The following is an 18,487-nucleotide window of genomic DNA, read 5'->3' on the forward strand; positions in this document are numbered from 1 at the left end:
AATTTAAGCGTCGTATTTGCCATGGATTTTACTGCACAATGGAGAAATGTGCGGCCAAAATGAGCAGCATAAATTGGCATGGTGCATATTTAAAGTCCACACTGCAGGTTGTACTAGAGTATGTGTGGATTCAGTTGTGGAAATGTGGTATCTGCTAAACCCCTAGGACTCAGAAATGGAAAATAACTGGAATTGGCTTTGAGTGGTAAATCAATTATATATAGCATTATTCCCATCAGTGTAGATTAGCAATAGCATGCTGACAATTGGATTTGATGATCAATAACACATGTATAAATGTCACATTGAAGGACTATCCATATTAGTATATGTTTTGTTAAACTTTTCTGCACATTTGGAAAAGGCTTAGCATCTTATATCTGCAGCTTATCTACCATTAATACTAAATTTAAAATCACCTTCTCATACTAATAGAGGCTGTATACAGACACTCTCGTGATAACCACACTTAGTGCATTGAGCTACATTTCTGACAGTTTAGAGAGTAAATAAATGTATACACTCACCATTAGGCATGTGACGATTATGACAAATGTGCTGAGGAATATAACAATAGTGTAAAATCCTTCTTTGGTCCAGATCTTATCAGCCTCATGTTGTCCTTGCAGAACATTTTTCTTAAAAATAAAGAAAAACAATATATTTTTGAAGAAGCTGAGACAAATGTTTCTGGCCTTCAACTGAAACCTATAGAGCAGCGAATGAGATCTGTTAGACAGAGGAGAGGTTCAAATTCTCCTTAATGCTAAAATAATCTTCCCACACACGTATTATGGTCAGGTCTAACTAAAGCAAACAGCGTCAATGTTTTTCTTGGAAATCACCTGGCCCGTCAAGTAGGAGGGTGCTGCCTTTACCTGTGTGCAGAGGAAAGAGTTAAATCTAATCTTCCATGTGGCTCCCCTCCCCCTCCCCTGTACTCCCACGCACTCCTGAATTTCATATGACCCTTCCCATCTCCCTGCAGGTGGAAACACTTTCGCAGAATGAATTGTTGAGCACAAAGGTTGTGTTGAGCTATTATTATGTTGTCCACGTCTTACATCTACATGGTGTTACCTGTGGTTCATTCACACAGCTACTATTTGACAGAGTCCTTCAAGAGTGCTAGGGCAATATGAATGGGCGACGTGCCCACCTCAAAACATGAATGAAGGAACATAGTTCACTAAGTGTGTTTATTGTGTCACAAATGAAAATGGACCTTATGTCAAAGTTCAAAAACTTCAGAAATCTATGATACGTCCTATTACATGTTCTACCTGTTTGCATTCTGTACATTTCTATTTTCTCAGACTTAGAGATGACTGAATTGATCCTAAACTACTGAAGTTTTTGCGACCACCATTTTACGTATCCCAGTACAGTACTGAGCAAAGCAGAGCATGGAAGATGAAGATGGACGATCCGTTGACCCTAGGTGGGGCCCTGGCTAGCTTGCCCATAATGCTTCACAGTCAGCCTCAGCCAATAAGGAAGGGTGAAATAGACATGTGCCATAGGCACTATGATGGCAAACAAGGAAATTATGGCATTCTGAGTTTGGACATTGATGAGTCGGGTTCTTTGTGCCATAAATAAAGCAAAGAAAGACAGTTATCTTTAGACACACAACCAATACAGTGAGATCAGGGTCTTATACGGAATGATTTAGGAATTTAGTTAGATTGATTAAATTATTCGATTGATTGAATTAATAGCAAGGGACAGGACAAGAGTCATTTAGTGTACTGTCTTAGCCAACAGCTCCCTGATCCCATATATAGTAACATGATAACATAGTCATCATGTTATTCATATGTAACTTTAATCACTGGACATACAAAAGAATAGTAAACAACAAAAATGAAACGCTTTGGAAGACAACGTTGTTTCATCTTGAAAATATAAGGTGTTAGGTTCAAATCCGACCAAGGTCAACGTCTCAATGGAGCTTGCGTGGGTTTCCCCCGAGTACTCCAGTTTCCTCCCACATCCCAAGCCCAAGGGCATACAGATAAGCAAGGGCTACACGGCGACATTGGTCGCGGCCAGGATCACTGAGCAGCGGTGATCCCATAGAAATGAATGGGATCGCCGCGGCAGTGGCGAGAAATCCAGCTGTGTTGGATTTCTTGAGACTGCTGTGGCGATCCAATTCATTTCAATGGGATCACCGCTACTCAGCAATCCGAGCCACGACCTGTGTCACCGTGTAGTCCTTACCATAGGGAACTTAGATTGGGAGCTCAGTTGGGGACAGCAAGTCATGATAATGCCTGTAAAAAGCACTGCAGAATATGGCAGGGCTATATAAGTGAGTAAAATAAATAAAAAAGTAAATGGTTTTACCGGAATTACATTGATCAACATTGGTAGGCTGATATAAAAATGTAATATGTACACAGATATCAACTTATCGGTAACATCATAACAACATAGTATAAGAGTATGTGGGTTTAATAAAAAAAACATGCAAAGATTTATCAAAACTGGTGTAAAGAAAAACTGGTTTAGTTGCCCAAAGCAACCAATCAGATTCCATCTTTCATTTTTTTAGAGCTCCTTTGAAAAATGAAAGGTGGAATCTGATTGGTTGCTAAGGGCAACTAAACCAGTTTATCTTTAGCATTGTAGGTCTTCTCAGCATTGAAGGTCTCACAAAGTGGGAGCTGGGCAGCCAGTCAGTGCTGTTTTCAAACTGATTGTTAAATGATGATTGTTAATTATTGACTTTTCAAGGCCTCAGTTTAAAAATTCGTTTGGAAACCACACTAGACTTATATGTTGGTGCGATCTTCAGCCACTGCTTGGCTGTCCAACTTCTCTTCTGCGGGATCATATCCTTAGAAGCAGACCTTTTTTTAGCCTTTGCATTTTGAGTATGTATTACATGCTTTCATTGGCAGTTTTGGCCACTGCACAAACAATGCGATTGTATGGGGCCCAAAAGATCAGGAGGGTTCTCCTGCTGCCCCTGGCTTGAGGAAGGCTCTATGGATGAGCTGAAAGTGAAAGTGTTTTTCTTTTCACTCATTTTTTGTGAGAGTGCTGCCATTTTTTTCTTCTTATATTGTCCTGGATTTGTTGCCGGATCCATTGGCTTGCACCTCCATATTGATATTTGGCCTGATGTGCTCCCATTGTCTTCTATTTCTAAAGAAACACGGATATACACAGGAGAGAACAGAGAGGTTGATTATGTTCTTTCTTGCATTTAGTTAAAAACAATATGCCATTGTCTAGCTGGGCTAGTTTCTTCAGAAGCTTTTTTAGGTCCATCTGTGTGCACCAGGGTCCATTCTGGTATCCTCCATTAGATGTTACAGTGACTTCTTTTTAATTAAATGCAAGAAAGAACATCTAATCAACTTTTCCGTTCTTTCCTGTGTATATCCATGTTTCTTTAGATGTTTTTTCATTTCTGGCCTGTGCTCCTCATATACAGTAGTATACATTATACTGCATTAGGGGCACCTGTAGGAGGTATTATACTGCATGAGGGGCCATTATACTGTATGTATACTGTATTAGGGGCATAGGAGAAGGTATTATATTTTGTGAGGGGAATATCAGGAGGCATGATATTCTATGGGGGTCACATAAGGGACATTATACTGTGTTGGATTCACAGTCCGCTCTGTCCATTTCCAACAGTGTCTCTGTAAATAATGTCATTTTCTAATACTGTTGAGGGGGCCCTGATAATAAAATAGTGCTGGGTGGGCCCTTTCTGAGTTCGGACCCCAAAGCAGCCGCTTCCTCTGCTTCCCCTATAGCTATTCCCCTGGAGCTTAGTATTGTAACATGGGTTCCCAGATTTAATTTTTTGGGGCCCAGAAATGCCAAATCCACCCCTGTGTGCGTTCAGTTCAGTACTGGTTATTATTTGTGATATGTTTCAGAATTTTCAAGTTTTTGTGGCAATGTTTCATGCAGTTTCCTGCTGGATTCACTTCTGGCTTTGCCTCAAAAGGCTGTATCAAAAACTGCAGTGGCGCTTTTCCAAAAATGCAGTGTGTGAAATCACCTATAAGCAAAAATATTTTGCAATATCAACATTATTGCAAGGTTTAGGGCACTTTCACACTAGTGTTTTTCTTTTCCGGCACTGAGTTCCGTCAAAGGGGCTGAATACCGGAAAATAACTGATCAGTTTTATCCTAATGCATTCTGAATGGAGAGAAATCTGTTCAGGATGCATCAGGATGTCTTCAGTTCAGTCACTGAACTGCGTTTTGGACGGAGGAAATTCCTCAGCATGCTGCGCTATTATCTCCGTCCAAAATTCCAGATCAGTTGCCGGAATTCCGGATCATTTACATTGAAATGTATTAGTGACGGATCCGGCATTAAAAATACCGCCATGCCGGACCCATCCTTCAGGTCTGCGCATGCACAGACCAGTAAAAATGTGAAGTGAAAAAAAAATTGAAACGGATCTGTTTGTCCGTAAACAAATGAAGAGACGGATACGTTCTTGCAATGCATTTGTGAGAGGGATCCGCATCCGGATCTGTCTACAAATGCTGTCCGTTTGCATGCAGAATGCCTGATCCGGCAGGCAGTTCCGGCGACGGAACTGCTTGCCGGATCACTCTGCCGCTAGTGTGAAAGTAGCCTTAGTTTAGTTTATTTTTCAACTCCTGTTTAAAAAATCCTTTCTAATTGTGTAAAATATATTACTTCATTCTGAAAACCAAAATGATACAAACCTCCTTTCATGAATATGGTATTTCTCTTGTCAACCACAATGTGAGAAGAAGATGTAGCAATAATGGACGGCTATTGACTTGTTTGCTTGCCTGTGTAATGGCTAAACACCTCTAAATGCCGTCACTTGCGTTCTACAGTGCATTCAGAAAATCTTCAGACCCTTTCACTTTTTCAAATTTTGTTGTGTTGCGACCTTGTGCTAAAATAAAAAAGTTAGTTTTTCCCTGTCATTCTGAACTCAATACCCCACAATGACAAAGTGAAAACAGAAATCTTTGCTAATTTATTGAAAAGGAAACCTAACATCTTTCATTGACATAAGTATTCAGACCCTTTACTCAGTTCTTAGTTGAAGCACCTTTGGCACTCCAGCCTCCACTCTTCTTGGGTATGATGCCACAAGGTTGGCACATTTGGATTTTCTGCAGATGCTTTCAAGTTCTGCCAAGTTGGATGGGGACCGTCAGTGGACAGCCATTTTTAGGTCTCTCCAGACATATTCAATTGGGTTCAAGCCAAAGCTCTGGCTTGGCCACTCAACATCTGTGTTGTCTTGGCTGTGTGCTTAGGGTTGTTATCTTGTTGGAAGGTAAACCGTCAGCCCAGTCTGAGGTCCAGAGCATTCTGGATCAGGTTTTCATTAACCCCTTAGTGACCACCAATACACCATTTTACAGTTGGAGAACATGCTCCCAACTAATAATATCCAGTTGTTAAATTTTTCATAAATTTCTAGTAGGCATGACAGAGGAATGGCACGACACCCTTGCTCCTCTAGCTTCCCCTGACAACTCCTCCCTCTTCTTCTTGTTGACAGGCTCTGTCAATCAAGAGGTAGAGGGAGGAACTGGCAGAGGAAGTAGGAGGAGCAACGGTGCACAGATTGGCTTGGGTCGGTGCTTGGTGCACCTAAATGCTAATTTTAAATAAACTTCATCACAATCATCTAAGCTAGCCTTAAAGGGCATTGTTACTGAGTTAACAATGAATTTCCTGGTGACAGATTCCCTGTAACACGATGATAAACTGATACAGAAAGAATATAGGAAAACTGCAGATAACATGTCCTCACACAATGAATGATGTTTATTTGCTGAAATGTAATACCTCTTTAAACTTATGTTCTAATCCTCCTAACCTAAGCAACAGGTGGACACAGTGCACCAGAAAGGCGGTGTAATGCGTAATGTGTATTATGAGAATGTTTTAAGACGTGTGACAGGCTTGAAAAGTGATGAAGCAAAGGTGAAAGGTTAACCCCTTAGTGACCACCCATACGTTTTCTTTACGGTGGTCACTAAGGGGCCTTTGGCTGGGCTGCTGCTTTTTTATGGCGGCCCAGTTTAAGCGCTACACGGGTCCCCCGTCCAGCGGGGAGTGGGGACCCGGCTCTCACATGAGAGCCGTGGCCCTGCTCTGACAGCACGGACCGGAAAGAGTGCTGATCCGTGCTGTTTAACACTCTACATGCAGCGGGCAATGGGTCCCGCCGCATGTAAAGTGCTGACAGAGGGAGCGGACTTCCACTGTCTCCCATCGGGACCCTGCAAATGTGATCGCGGGGTGCTGATACGTGTGAACGCTACCTGGGGTCTGATGTAGGCCCCAGACCAGCCTTGAGTAATTTCCAGCAGGCTGCACCTCTCTGGCGCAGCCTGCTGGTCAAAGTTAGAAAAGCATTGCCATTAAAATGCAATGCACTATAGGGATAGTGTATTGCATTTTAAGAGCAATCAAAAAGATGTCTGTTATAGTCCCCTTGTGGGATTATTAAGTGGTAAAAAAAATAATAATCATTACCATTCAAATAATTACGCTTCTTTTTCCATTGAAAATACGCTTTTCAATGAAAAAATTGCAAGAAAAAAATCTTCCGCATATGTTTGGTATTGCCGCGTCCGTAATGACCCGGGCTGCATAAATATCATGTAAATTATCTCCTGCGGTGAACACCGTAAAAAAAAATTATGAAAAAAAGACAGAATTGCACATTTATTCTTAGTTGACACCGAAAAAACTTAATAACAAGCGATCAAAAAGCGCCATTTACTCCAAAATGATACCAATGAAAAATACAAGTCGTCCCCCAAAAATCAAGCCCTTATACAACTCCATAGAAAGAAAGAGAAAAAAGTTATGGGTTTTAAAAAAAAAAAGGGGTTTTATTGCAAAAAAAGTAGCAAAATGTAAAAAAAAAAACTATATGTATTTGGTATCACTGTCATCGTACTGACCCGAAGAATAAAGATATTAAGTTATTTATACCGAAAAATGAGCGTCAAATTTTTTTTAACGTAAAAACGCAGTGGCAGTATTGCTGTTTTTCTTATCTCCCTCCCAGAAAGAGTTAATAAAAGTTAAAAGTTAAAGTTATGTGTCTAAAAAAATTGCGTAATTAAAAACTCATAAAACTATATAGGCAGAAAAATAAAAGTAAAGTTATAGCTCTTGGAACGCGACTATGAAAAAAGGAAGAAAAACGCTTGGTCAGTAAGGCCCAAAACAGGTTGGTCACTAAGGGGTTAAAAAGCTCATGATAATTGCAGCTAATTTATTATTGATCAGCGTATATGTAACAGCGATGTGGTAAGGTAACTGTGTCATGTATGTTGTGAGCTGCTTGAAATATAATATGAGTCTGGTTTTACTAAAACATCACCACTCTTGCCCACTGGCAGTGTGTAGTATTGCAACTAAGCTCCATTCATCTAACTAGGGATGAACTGCAATACCAGACACTGCCTGTGAACAGGAGTGGAGCTGTTTCTATTGAAGAACACCCTTTTTGTAATTCTGGAAGACCTCACTATCTACACTGACTCCCAGCATTAAAGGGTTTTTCTGACATTTTAATACTGATGACCTATCCTCTGGATCGGTCATCAGTATCTGTCCGGTGGGGGTGTGACACCCAGGATCATGCCAATCAGCTGTTTGAGAAGAAACCAGCGCTCCTGTAAGTACTGCAGCCTCTCCATGCTCACCAAGCACTGTTCTGTACATTGTATAGTGGCTGTGCTTAGTATAGCAGTTCAGCCCCATTCACTTCAATGGAGTTGAGCTGCGCCTAGGCCACGTGACCGATGTACGTGTCATCATTGGCTACGGCGACCACCAGTGTCTTCTCAAACAGCTGATCGGTGGAGTCCCGGATTTCAGACGCCCACCAATTAGATACTGATGACTTATCCAGAGGATAGGTCATGGGGATTAAAATCTCAGGAAACCCATTTAAAACAATTTTACTAAATTGTACAAAAGTAGGTTAATGTTTTCCTTTTGAATGAATGTCTATGTACAGTACATCTGCAAACCACAGCTTCATGAGCACAATACTGTAAAGGCATAGCGTTATTACAAGGCAGTTACCCTGGTCGCTAAGCCATTATACCAGAAAGGTCACTGAAACCTGTTCACCAAGTTCAACCTGATACAATTGAATACTGTGGTGTAACAACAACAACAACAACAACAAAATATGTTTGGCCTTTTAACTGTAACATATCCTGTAGCTATGAGTGATTTGGGATTTCAAGTTATTATTTTTCAGTTTTATCCAATATATAATAGACTTCACAATTAAAGTCGTAAAGACAATTATTACAATAAGGCCTCTTGCACACAAACGTTTACGTTCCTTTTTTTGCGTTCCGTATATGGACCGTATATGGAACCATTCATTAAAATGGATCCGCAAAAAAAACGGAAGGTACTCCGTATGCCTTCCGTTTCTGTATTTCCGTTCAAAGATAGAACATGTCCAATTATTGTCCGCATAACCGACAAGGATAGGACTGTTCTATTAGGGGCCAGATGTTCCGTTCTGCAAAAAACGGAATGCACACGGATGTCATCCGTATTTTTTGCGGATCCGTTTTTTTGTGGACCGCAAAATACTGAAATAGACATACGGTTGTGTGCAAGAGGCCTTAAAGTCATGCTTTTCTTTCTGTTTAGCACCCAACGATGCTAATACCTTTATAGGATATCAAACTACATTTACAGCTTATTACTCGGGCAAATATAGCTGGCATTGATCAGGAATGAGGAAGATCATTCCTGATCATTGCTCACTCATTAGCAGTATTTGCATGCACCAATGATCAGTGATATATGGGGATGAAAAATCATTACTACGATCATTCATCCACCATACAGTTTCCTTGGTTGTTTGAGTTGCATCTCTGTTTACACTGGACAATGTGCTGCTGACAAACGAGGACTTTTGGGAATGCATGAAAGATGTGATCATCCAACAAATGAGTGCTTGTTTGTTGTGTGGTCGGCAGTACATTTACATGGGACAATCACTGGGAATGAGCATTTGTAGGAATGTTTATTCCTGATAATTGTCCCGATCATTAGTTGGTTTAAAAGGACCCTTAGATTGTAAGGGATCTAATCAGGGATCTAGCTCTTATAGGCAGTCAGACCAGGATTCTTAAAAATGACCCCAGCTCTGTCAATCCATATTTTCTATTGTTATAGGCAGTTGTTAGGGCATAGTTAAGTACGCTATGCTATTTATGACACAGATTGTAACAGACGGGTCTATAGACATAAACGGTACTACTATTTGGAGACCATGAAATAGTCTTACCATTGAACTTTTACCAGTACTCACATAAGAGAAAAAAGCAGGAATTCTAGATGACTGGGCTAAATATTAAAGTGACTGTCCCTGACATCCTTTTCCACCGTAAAATGGTGTAAGTGGCCATTAGTTACTACTAACGCAATCCTGGATGTAGTCATGGCTACGTATGCCATGGTGGCTTTCAGACTACCACTTCTGTTATGATACTGGTAAACACAGCTGGAATCCGGTAGCCAGATGGAATAAGCCAGGCACAGTTATGAACTGTTGAGATGTTGTCCGTAGTGCGGTTTGAAGTGTAGATCAAGATGTGGCTATAGAGCAAGGAGTAGAAACAGTTTGGGTAGACGGTTCTGAGGAGCAGGAGACTGGAACAAGTCACAATACTTGAGCAATGATTGAATAGCCACATGGGTAAAAGTAGGCTCAAACAGGAAACAAGATGGGTTCCAATCAGCACTCATTGGCCATCTTTGTTAAGAGTTTTAGGCCCCATAAGTTAGCATACACCATGCAGTGTGGTAAGTAGAACTCACTGGGCCCCACAGAAAATTTTTGAATATGCAACCCCCACTCCTGCAGCTAGTCAAGTCTCTCTCAGTCCAGCTCAGGCAGCCACTACATCCATTTCCTACAAGTATATACTGTATGTCATGTCACTGTATATAATGTCATTGAGGGGGCCCTGACAGCAAAATCTCCCGGTCTTCCTCCCAGGGGCCCCTTCTGAGTTTGGGCCCCATAGCAGCCGCTTTCCCTGCTTCTGCTACAGCTGACATCATGGTAGTTGACCCATAATGATCTAGTGATGGGAGCTACCTGATACTACAAATGTCATTTTTCAGGTATAATATGTAATGCTCATGTCAATGCCAGAAATGTCACTGTACGGTAGAGAGATAATTAGAATGTAGTATTCCCAGGAGGCATTGCTTTCTTTATTTATACCGTGTTACTATGGTTCCTCGGGGTGTGTGGTGTTCAGTAATACTGAGATACAAGATGAAAAACGTAATCATTTTATTCATTAACCATTGTTCAAATAAATCACTTCCTAGCAGAAATGAACAGATACAGAATTCAGTGAAGTTGTTGCTGTTTCTTTAGCTTTACTGTATGTTTCAAGAAGACAGTAGAAGAAAATTAGGCTCTGATATGATCTTACACAGTATGACTGTTGTAGTTTTCCTGGATAAAATAACCCCTTTTAATGGCCTAATTTTCTCCTCCTGCGGTACAATGTTCCATGATCCTTACAGTCATCCCACCTCCTTCCTCCTGCTCTGCATGGTGCATATTCCCATAAGGTGCCTGTCCTCTTCCTGGCTCTCAAAGGGCAAGCATATGCAGTAACCCGGTGGTGCACTGCTACAAGGATTAATTATACTAAAAGGTTTCATTCCATACTGTAATGTGGTTCACTAAAAAAAAGGGTTAATGTGACTTTACTGTGGATATTGTGTCTCACAGGTGTATAGGAGAAATAGTTAAAAGGGTTTTCCAACTCTTTACAACTGATGACCTTTCCTCAGGATAGATCATCAGTATCTGATTGGTGGGGATCAGCTGTTTGAGAAGGCACCGTTGCTCCTGTGAGAGCCGTCACCTTCTCTTAGCTTACCAAGCATAGCACCGTACAACGTATAGCGGCTGTGTTTGGTATCACGCTCTGCCTCATTCACTTCTATGGTGCTGAGCTGCGCTTAGGCCATGTGACCAATGAAAGTGTCGTCACTGGCCTAGGAAAAGCCGAGAGAAGGCTGAGGCGCTACTGCCAGCGCTGCTGCCTTCTCAAAGAGCGGATCGTCAGGAGGCCCAGGAGTCAGACCCCCACCGATCAGATGATGATGAAGTATCCTTAGGATAGGTCATCACTTTGTAAAGTCTCAGAAAACCCCTTTCATTTTTCTTGTAGTAGTGTAAAAAGTGTACAGTTAGCAGCCAGAGAGTGAGCAGCTAGTTTGTGTAGCTGGTGCCAAAGATGAGCAAGGCTGAAAGGAAACTGTGGAGCAGATCCCAGAACAAACAGTGCCTGCAAGGACAGAGCCCAGGACTGCAGCGGTGAATGGGAAGCAGATCACCACTGAACATAATGCCCAGGACCACAACAATCCTGTAACCTAATGAAGGGGACCTTAGACTCCCCTAAACGCGTTGTTTTATATATGTATTCATCTGTGACTATAAAGAAGATCTTTTGATACTTCACGGACCGTCCACGCCAGTGTCCTTGCGCTGAAGCAGAATTTTCCTTTCTGAGAGATAAGCAACTGACAGGGTTACACCAGCACTGCCAGCTAAGAGATACAGGAAAGGGACAAGAAACCTATATCAACCTCTGAGAGAAAGAAGCATTGATTTTTTGCAGAAGGTTGAGAGCCATTACAAAAGGGATAGTGCTATAAAGGACCGGCCATTGATTTGAGGACTGCACCCCAGAGATCGTCACTGCAATAAAAAAAAGAGAATTTGCACCCCTTGGCAGATTTGGGAAGTGGCTTGGCTTAATTGGGAAGAGATTTAGAGAAGTATTCATTGTATGGCCTATATTTCTATATACAGCCTTGGGAAATCTGTGTATGTAACATGGAGACACTGAACTTAATTTTGCAAGTGCCTGTGTGTGACATATGCCCAAAGTGTTTCAGTTAAGTAGAGTGGACTTGTTACCTCCAAAAATAGGGCTTCCCCTTGCCCTGTATTAGCTACTTGCACTGTTATCCCATTGCCACTCCTTGCTGGTACCTCGCAGGAGCCCTGCCTTGCAATCCGAAAACCCACCAACACCAAGGGCACCCCAACCACCAACAGGCAGGATCCCCAAAAACAGGGTGTGCCCTAAGGGGAAGAAGGGTAGCGTCCCACCGACCACTGCACATCTGGCGCTGAAGCAGGGTTAGCCAACATGAGCACTAAAACCACCTTCATGCAGCCACCACTTCTATCCTCTCTGTCTCATGCCTCCCCTCAGTGTCGGACTGGGGTACCTAGGGCCCACCAGTAAAATTTATTTTGGGGGCCCATCGTACGCATACATTCAAATATAATAAATAATCTAACAAGTTTTTATATTAACATAGGATGGTTGAGGTGCTGTACATTGAATATATGTATGTAGTGCAGTAAATCTAATGTGTTATGTGCCACTTGTGCAGGGGGTGGGAGACTAGGGGCCCACTTTGCTCAGGGGCCCACCAGGGGATTCCCTGTACCCCTGTGGGCCAGTCCGAGCCTGCCTCCCTTTCAGGCTGGTGGTATATATTGCACTGTCCCTTAAGCCTCTTTCACATGACCATTTTTTTCCATTTAAGGGCCGTTTTTTGCGTTACGTATACGGTCCATATACAGAACCATTAATTTCAATGGTTCCGCGAAAAAAATGGAATGTACTCCGTATGCATTCCGTTTCCGTATTTCCGTTCCGTTGAAGGATAGAACATGTCCTATTATTGCCCGAAAATCACGTTCCGTGGCTCCATTCAAGTCGATAGGTCCGCAAAAAAAGGAACACATACGGAAAATGCATCCGTATGTCTTCCGTATCTGTTCCGTTTTTGCGGAACCACCTATTGAAAATTTTATGCCCAGCCCAATTTTTTCTATGTAATTACTGTATACTGTATATGCCATACGGAAAAACGGAACAGAAACGGAAACAAAACGAAAACAAAAAATGGAACAACGGATCCGTGAAAAACGGACCGCAAAACACTGAAGAAGCCATATGGTCGTGTGAAAGAGGCCTTATGGGAAGCTGCCTGAGTTAGGCTCCATTCACACGTCCGCAACGCAATTTCGTTCCGCATTTTGCGGAACGGAATTGCGGACCCATTCATTCCTGTGGGGCAGCACGATGTGCTGCCCGGACACGGAATTGCGGATCCGCACTTCCGGGTCCGCACTTCCGTTCCGCAAAAAAATAGAACATGTCCTATTCTTGTCCGCAATTGCGGACAAGAACAGGCATATTCTATTAGTGCCGGCAATGTGCGGTCCGCAAAATGCAGAATGCACATTGCCGCTTTCCGTGTTTTGCAGATCCGCAGCTCCGTGAATCCGCAAAACATGTTGCGGACGTGTGAATGGAGCCTAAGGGTAAATTGCGGATCTGCAAAACATGGACACCTGCAATGTGCGATCTGCAATTTACGGGCCGCACATCACAGACATTATAATAGAAAATGCCTTTTCTGGTCCGCAATTGCGGACAAGAATAGGACATGTTCTATTTTTTTCAGGAACGTAATTGCGGATCCTGAAAAAACGGATCCCGAAAAAATGGATGCTGATACCGAAAATGCGGATTCGCATCCGTTCCAGTGAATGGGTCCACAAATTGCGGAACGAATGCGGACCCAAATTACGGACGTGTGAATGGACCCTAAAACAATATTTATTTCTCTTGCATATATAGCGCCAATATATGCCACTGCTCTTTACATATGTTATCATCACTCGCTGTCCCCAGTGAATCTCACTAGTTAAAATTCCTCAGTATTCTTTGGAGTGTGAAAACTGGAGATCCCAAGGGAAACCAATTCAAACACATGAAGAACCCATGCAGATGTTGTCCTTGGTTGGATCTGAACCTACAGCCTCACTGATGAAAGGCACCAGTGCTAACCACTGAAACCACTATTTTGTATTCTGACCACCTGTGCCTGCCATCTTCCTGATATCCATTTTGACCCTGTACTGCCTGTCCAGACCTCCACATGATTACTGTATTGACCCTGAGCCACCTGCCCTGACCTACTGCCTACTTTTCCATATTGCACAAACTTTAGCTGTCTTGACCTTGGCTTTCCCTCTGATCATGCTTCTACCTGTCCTGTTTGTGCCACATTCAAGTGTTTCTTGGTCCACATGGGTCAGCAGCCTTTGGAATGGAGACTAGTCCTAGATGGAGCTGCCCAAGACACCTGCAGCCAAGTCCAGATCTCCATACATAACTATTGCTAAAGGATCTGTAGCTTAATCTGGTCTAAAGATGAAGATTTAAGCCTCGAATATATTGGGTGTGTAGGTTCCCATGAATTCCTGAGTTCTTAATAATAATTCATGGTTACATTTATACTGTCTTTAGCCTTTTTGTCTATCTTATTCAAGTGACTATGTACAATGACATGAATCTAGCTTTACCTATATACATGCAGTCAACATACATACACACAAAGGCATTACTGCTGTATAGTAAACCTACCTCTGGAGACACTTCCGTTATTCCGAAGTTGGACAATCTTTGGTGCAGTGTGTGGAGGTTGAGTGAACGTAGAACCTCTGCAGAGGGCAGGGTGTCCGGGACACCTATCTTTTTGTTTAGTGGAGATATAAACAGCTCTACACAGTTCTTCTTTCCCTAAGTGAGAGAAATATGATTTAGCTTCCTTTTAGTCTTAAGCAACCGTTAAGAAAAAAATGCAATTGCAACATACTGTGAAAAGTACACACAACTGTATAGATAGAACTCTATCGATATATAAACTCTATATAAAAAACATTCTGATGACTATTAAAGAAGTATGTCTTTATAAGCTGACACGCACATGGGACTAAGTGAGACCAATAGACCACAACACCAAAGGAAATTCATTCAAAAGGCAAAAGGCAAAAAATAGAAAAAAGATCATTTCTCCTCTTTCTGTCTGTATGTAAAAGGGTTGAAGATTACCTCATACCTCTTACAAGAAATATGTATCCTCTACAGTTATGTTCCGTTTCTATGGTTTACCGTTGACCCTGTTATGGTGGCCATACCACCAATGTTTAAGTGTAGGAGTGTTGAGTGGCTGTAGAGTAAACCAGTACTGAATCGATTAGGTAACAGACTACTTCAGTTATATTTGTGTCACATTTAAAGGGCATCTGCCAGCAGATTTCTACCTATAAATCGGGCTGACCTGTTGCATATACAAATGACAGCTGAAGGCATCTGCGGTGGTCCCATGTTCATATGTGCATTGCTGAGAAAAATGATGTTTTAACACATGGGGCAGCACAGTGGCTCAGTGGTTGCAGTGCTAGGGTACTAGGTTTAAATCTGATCAAGGACAACATCTGGCATTTGTATGTTCTGTTTTATATGTTCATTGGGGACAGCTTGATGCTAATTTCTGTAAAGTGCTGCCGAATATAGCAGCGCTATATAAGTGCATAAAATAAATAAATGCAAATAAGCCTCTAAGAGCACTCTTTCTGCAACTGTCGTGTCCTCTGCACTTTGATCAACAGGGCCAGGCAGTGTAAATGTGATCACACGAGGGCAGAAAGTGCAGAGGGCGCAGCCGTTGCAGAGAGAGCAGAGACTGTTGCTCCTAAAGGCTAATTTGCATATATTAAAACATCATTTTTCTCAGCAATGCGGACACATATGAACATGAGACCAACACATACACCTTCAGCCAAGTGCACATGTAACAGGTCAGCCAGTTTCATAGGTACAGATGCCCATTAAGTGTACCATGTAAGATATGCCATACTGGTTTGTGCTGTTGATGTGCCTTAGGTCTCTGTGAGACACCATTGAGATATTGAACATGGTATGCACCACTGTCAGTTACACCCTGAGTATTTGGCACCATGTATAAGATGTATTCTGTGAATATACCTTCTGGCAGGATGTCAATATGTGTGCTGTATATATATAACCACACTGTTATTGCTAAGAAACACACTGTAGGTTATGTGAAACTGTACTTTGAATTGGTGGTAATATTCCAGGGAGAACGTAAGTAGAGTCTTAGAGGAACTTGTGGTAAATGCAGCACATCAGCATAGATGTGCTAGAAGACACCGCAGCCACTGGTGGACAGAGAACCAGCCCCATACTGCATGGCAGTTAGCTAGCTACTGGAGGTCAGTGGGGCTCGCAAATTGCTGTATTACCCCAGGGCTTAGGGAGGGTGAGAGCAACAGTAACACCCACAGCAGAAAGGTAGCCAAGGTTGCTTACTTGCATTTCCCAGCCTCTGCACCATTAAGTGTCAGGGGACTTGAGAGTAGTCAGGACAGCAGGAACAGACCAGCCAGCTTTCCACAATCCCGGCTAAAATTTATACAATTAAAACTAAGACTAGGCAATGTAAAGATGCACCATATTATTACCGTGGCTCACACTGCATGATACATTTGGTACAAGGTTAAAGGTTGGCTAGCTTTATACCGCCTATTGGTTGGCTTACTTAGTGCCAAATTTTGTTACACACGGTAATGTTATAAGCCACATTCATTACCATCTAAGCCTTTAACCCTTTCCAGTTAAGCTATGCCCTATTGATGAGCAAGATGCTGTAGATTATTTGTTTTGGTGCAATTGCTTCTTAAATAGGTGCACTACTTGATGCAACATTATCTGCCAGAAAAGAGCCCCATATTGGGACATTTTACAACCAATTCTAGGCACAATCATAGTAGTAAATGTGGGCTTACATTGTAGCATGCAGTGGCAGTCTTGACCACCACACAGTTATGTGGGGAACCCTGGCAGGTGAGTCAGACACTGCCAGTTGACAGAGGGGCATGGGAGCCTATGGCTCTCGCCACCAGCGTTCAATCTCATATACTTTAGAGCCAAAAGGTCAGGCACAGGGGAGGGTTGTGACATCATCATGTGACCGCCGGTGCCGGCACAGGCATGGAGCACTAATAAGGTAAGTACTTTTTTAGCGGGGGCGGCCGAGGGTGCACTACTCGAGTCATACTGCTGGGGCTGGAGGACATTATACTAATGTAAGGGTCACTACTGGGGCATTGGTGCACTGCTGGGGCTCAGGGACATTATACTAATGTACGGGGAACTGCTGGGGGACATAATACTAATGCAGGAGGCACTATTGGGGGCATAGGGACACTGCTGGGGGACAGTATACCAATGCAGACGGCACTGCTGGGAGCCCTTATACTAATGCAGAGGACACTGCTGGGGGCCATTATACTAATGCCTGGGGACTTGGGGCACTGCTGGGGGACATTATACTAACACAGGGTGTACTACTAGGGGTGCTATAATGATGCAGATGGGCACTGCTGGGAACATTATACTCATGCAGGGGGCACTGTTGGGGGACATACCAATGCAGGGGGCATTACTGGGGACATACTCATGCAGGGGGCACTGCTGGGGGACATAATACAGGGGGAATGGCTGAAACATTATAGTAATACAGGGAGGAATGCTAGGGGACACAGTGTGCACAGTATTGTCGGTGGCAGCAGGATAATGCAATATGTCTGTGTGGCAAACTCTACAGAGACAAGATGTAATTTGCCATGACTGTCTGGTCTGAATGGAGAAGATGAGGAAAGAAAACATCTACATCAGAGGGGACATCACTGGATATAACTGGTATGTCATGTCCAATTCAAATATGCCTTTAGCAGTAGGGCTGTGGCGGGGAGGGGGTTTGAGTGCGAATTTGGTATGGGGGTGGGGACGCCATTTAAATTTTCACCTTAGGCAGCAGAACAAGTAGAATTGTCTCTGGCCACAACTTTCAACTGTATCTGCCTCCTAAGGATGCATATACAGTTGTGGACAGAGAGGGAACCTCTGCCGGAAATAGCGATTTCTGGCTGGCTGTCCTGATTAGGGCCCCCAGGCATAACTTTGCTTGGGGTCCCAGAAATGCCAAGCCCACCCCTGGTGGCATGTGACAAAACAGTAAAAGTATAGTGACATTACATTTAGGCGATTGATGTGAACTTGCTGCGGCATGAGACCTAGAGCTGCGGCTACACCTTGGCGAAACCTCCGCAGCAATGTTGTGTTTAGCTTGTTAACATCCATCTTTAACATCTGAAAAAGACAAACACATAGATTTAGTGGTAATCATTAAAATAATTAGAAATGTATGTAATTAAGAGAGTATACTAGTGGAAAATGAAAAAAGAACACCTGGAAAACAATGCAGTTGAGCTGAGACTGACAAAGTATAGTATATAATCAATACATGAAAATGCTTTTCAGATTTTTCACTGGGTATCAATCATACTTAGGGTCCAATCACATGTCTGCAACTGTTTTGCGGTCCGCAAATTGCGGATCCGCAAAACCTGGATACAGGCCATGTGCGTTCCACATTTCGCGGACCACACATGGCCGGCTCTACGATAGAAATGCCTTTTCTTGTCTGTGGCTACGGACAAGAATAGGACTTGTTCTATTTTTTTGCTGGG

The 18,487-nt window shown here is 42.6% G+C and overlaps 1 protein-coding gene across 1 annotated transcript in view; it reads right to left on the minus strand.

The window, feature by feature from the left end:
- PTPRR (protein tyrosine phosphatase receptor type R) overlaps window positions 1-18,487 on the minus strand; it is a 180,944-nt gene that overhangs the window by 104,945 nt on the left and 57,512 nt on the right. The window contains exons 3-5 of the mRNA XM_040409908.1: window positions 17,994-18,107; window positions 14,517-14,672; window positions 528-638 (exon numbers count right to left, since the gene is read on the minus strand). Coding sequence (XP_040265842.1) covers window positions 528-638; window positions 14,517-14,672; window positions 17,994-18,107 — 381 coding nt within the window. The remainder of the gene's footprint in view (window positions 1-527; window positions 639-14,516; window positions 14,673-17,993; window positions 18,108-18,487) is intronic.

Source organism: Bufo bufo, chromosome 1 (genome assembly GCF_905171765.1).
Source record: "Bufo bufo chromosome 1, aBufBuf1.1, whole genome shotgun sequence".
Lineage (NCBI taxonomy): Eukaryota > Metazoa > Chordata > Amphibia > Anura > Bufonidae > Bufo > Bufo bufo.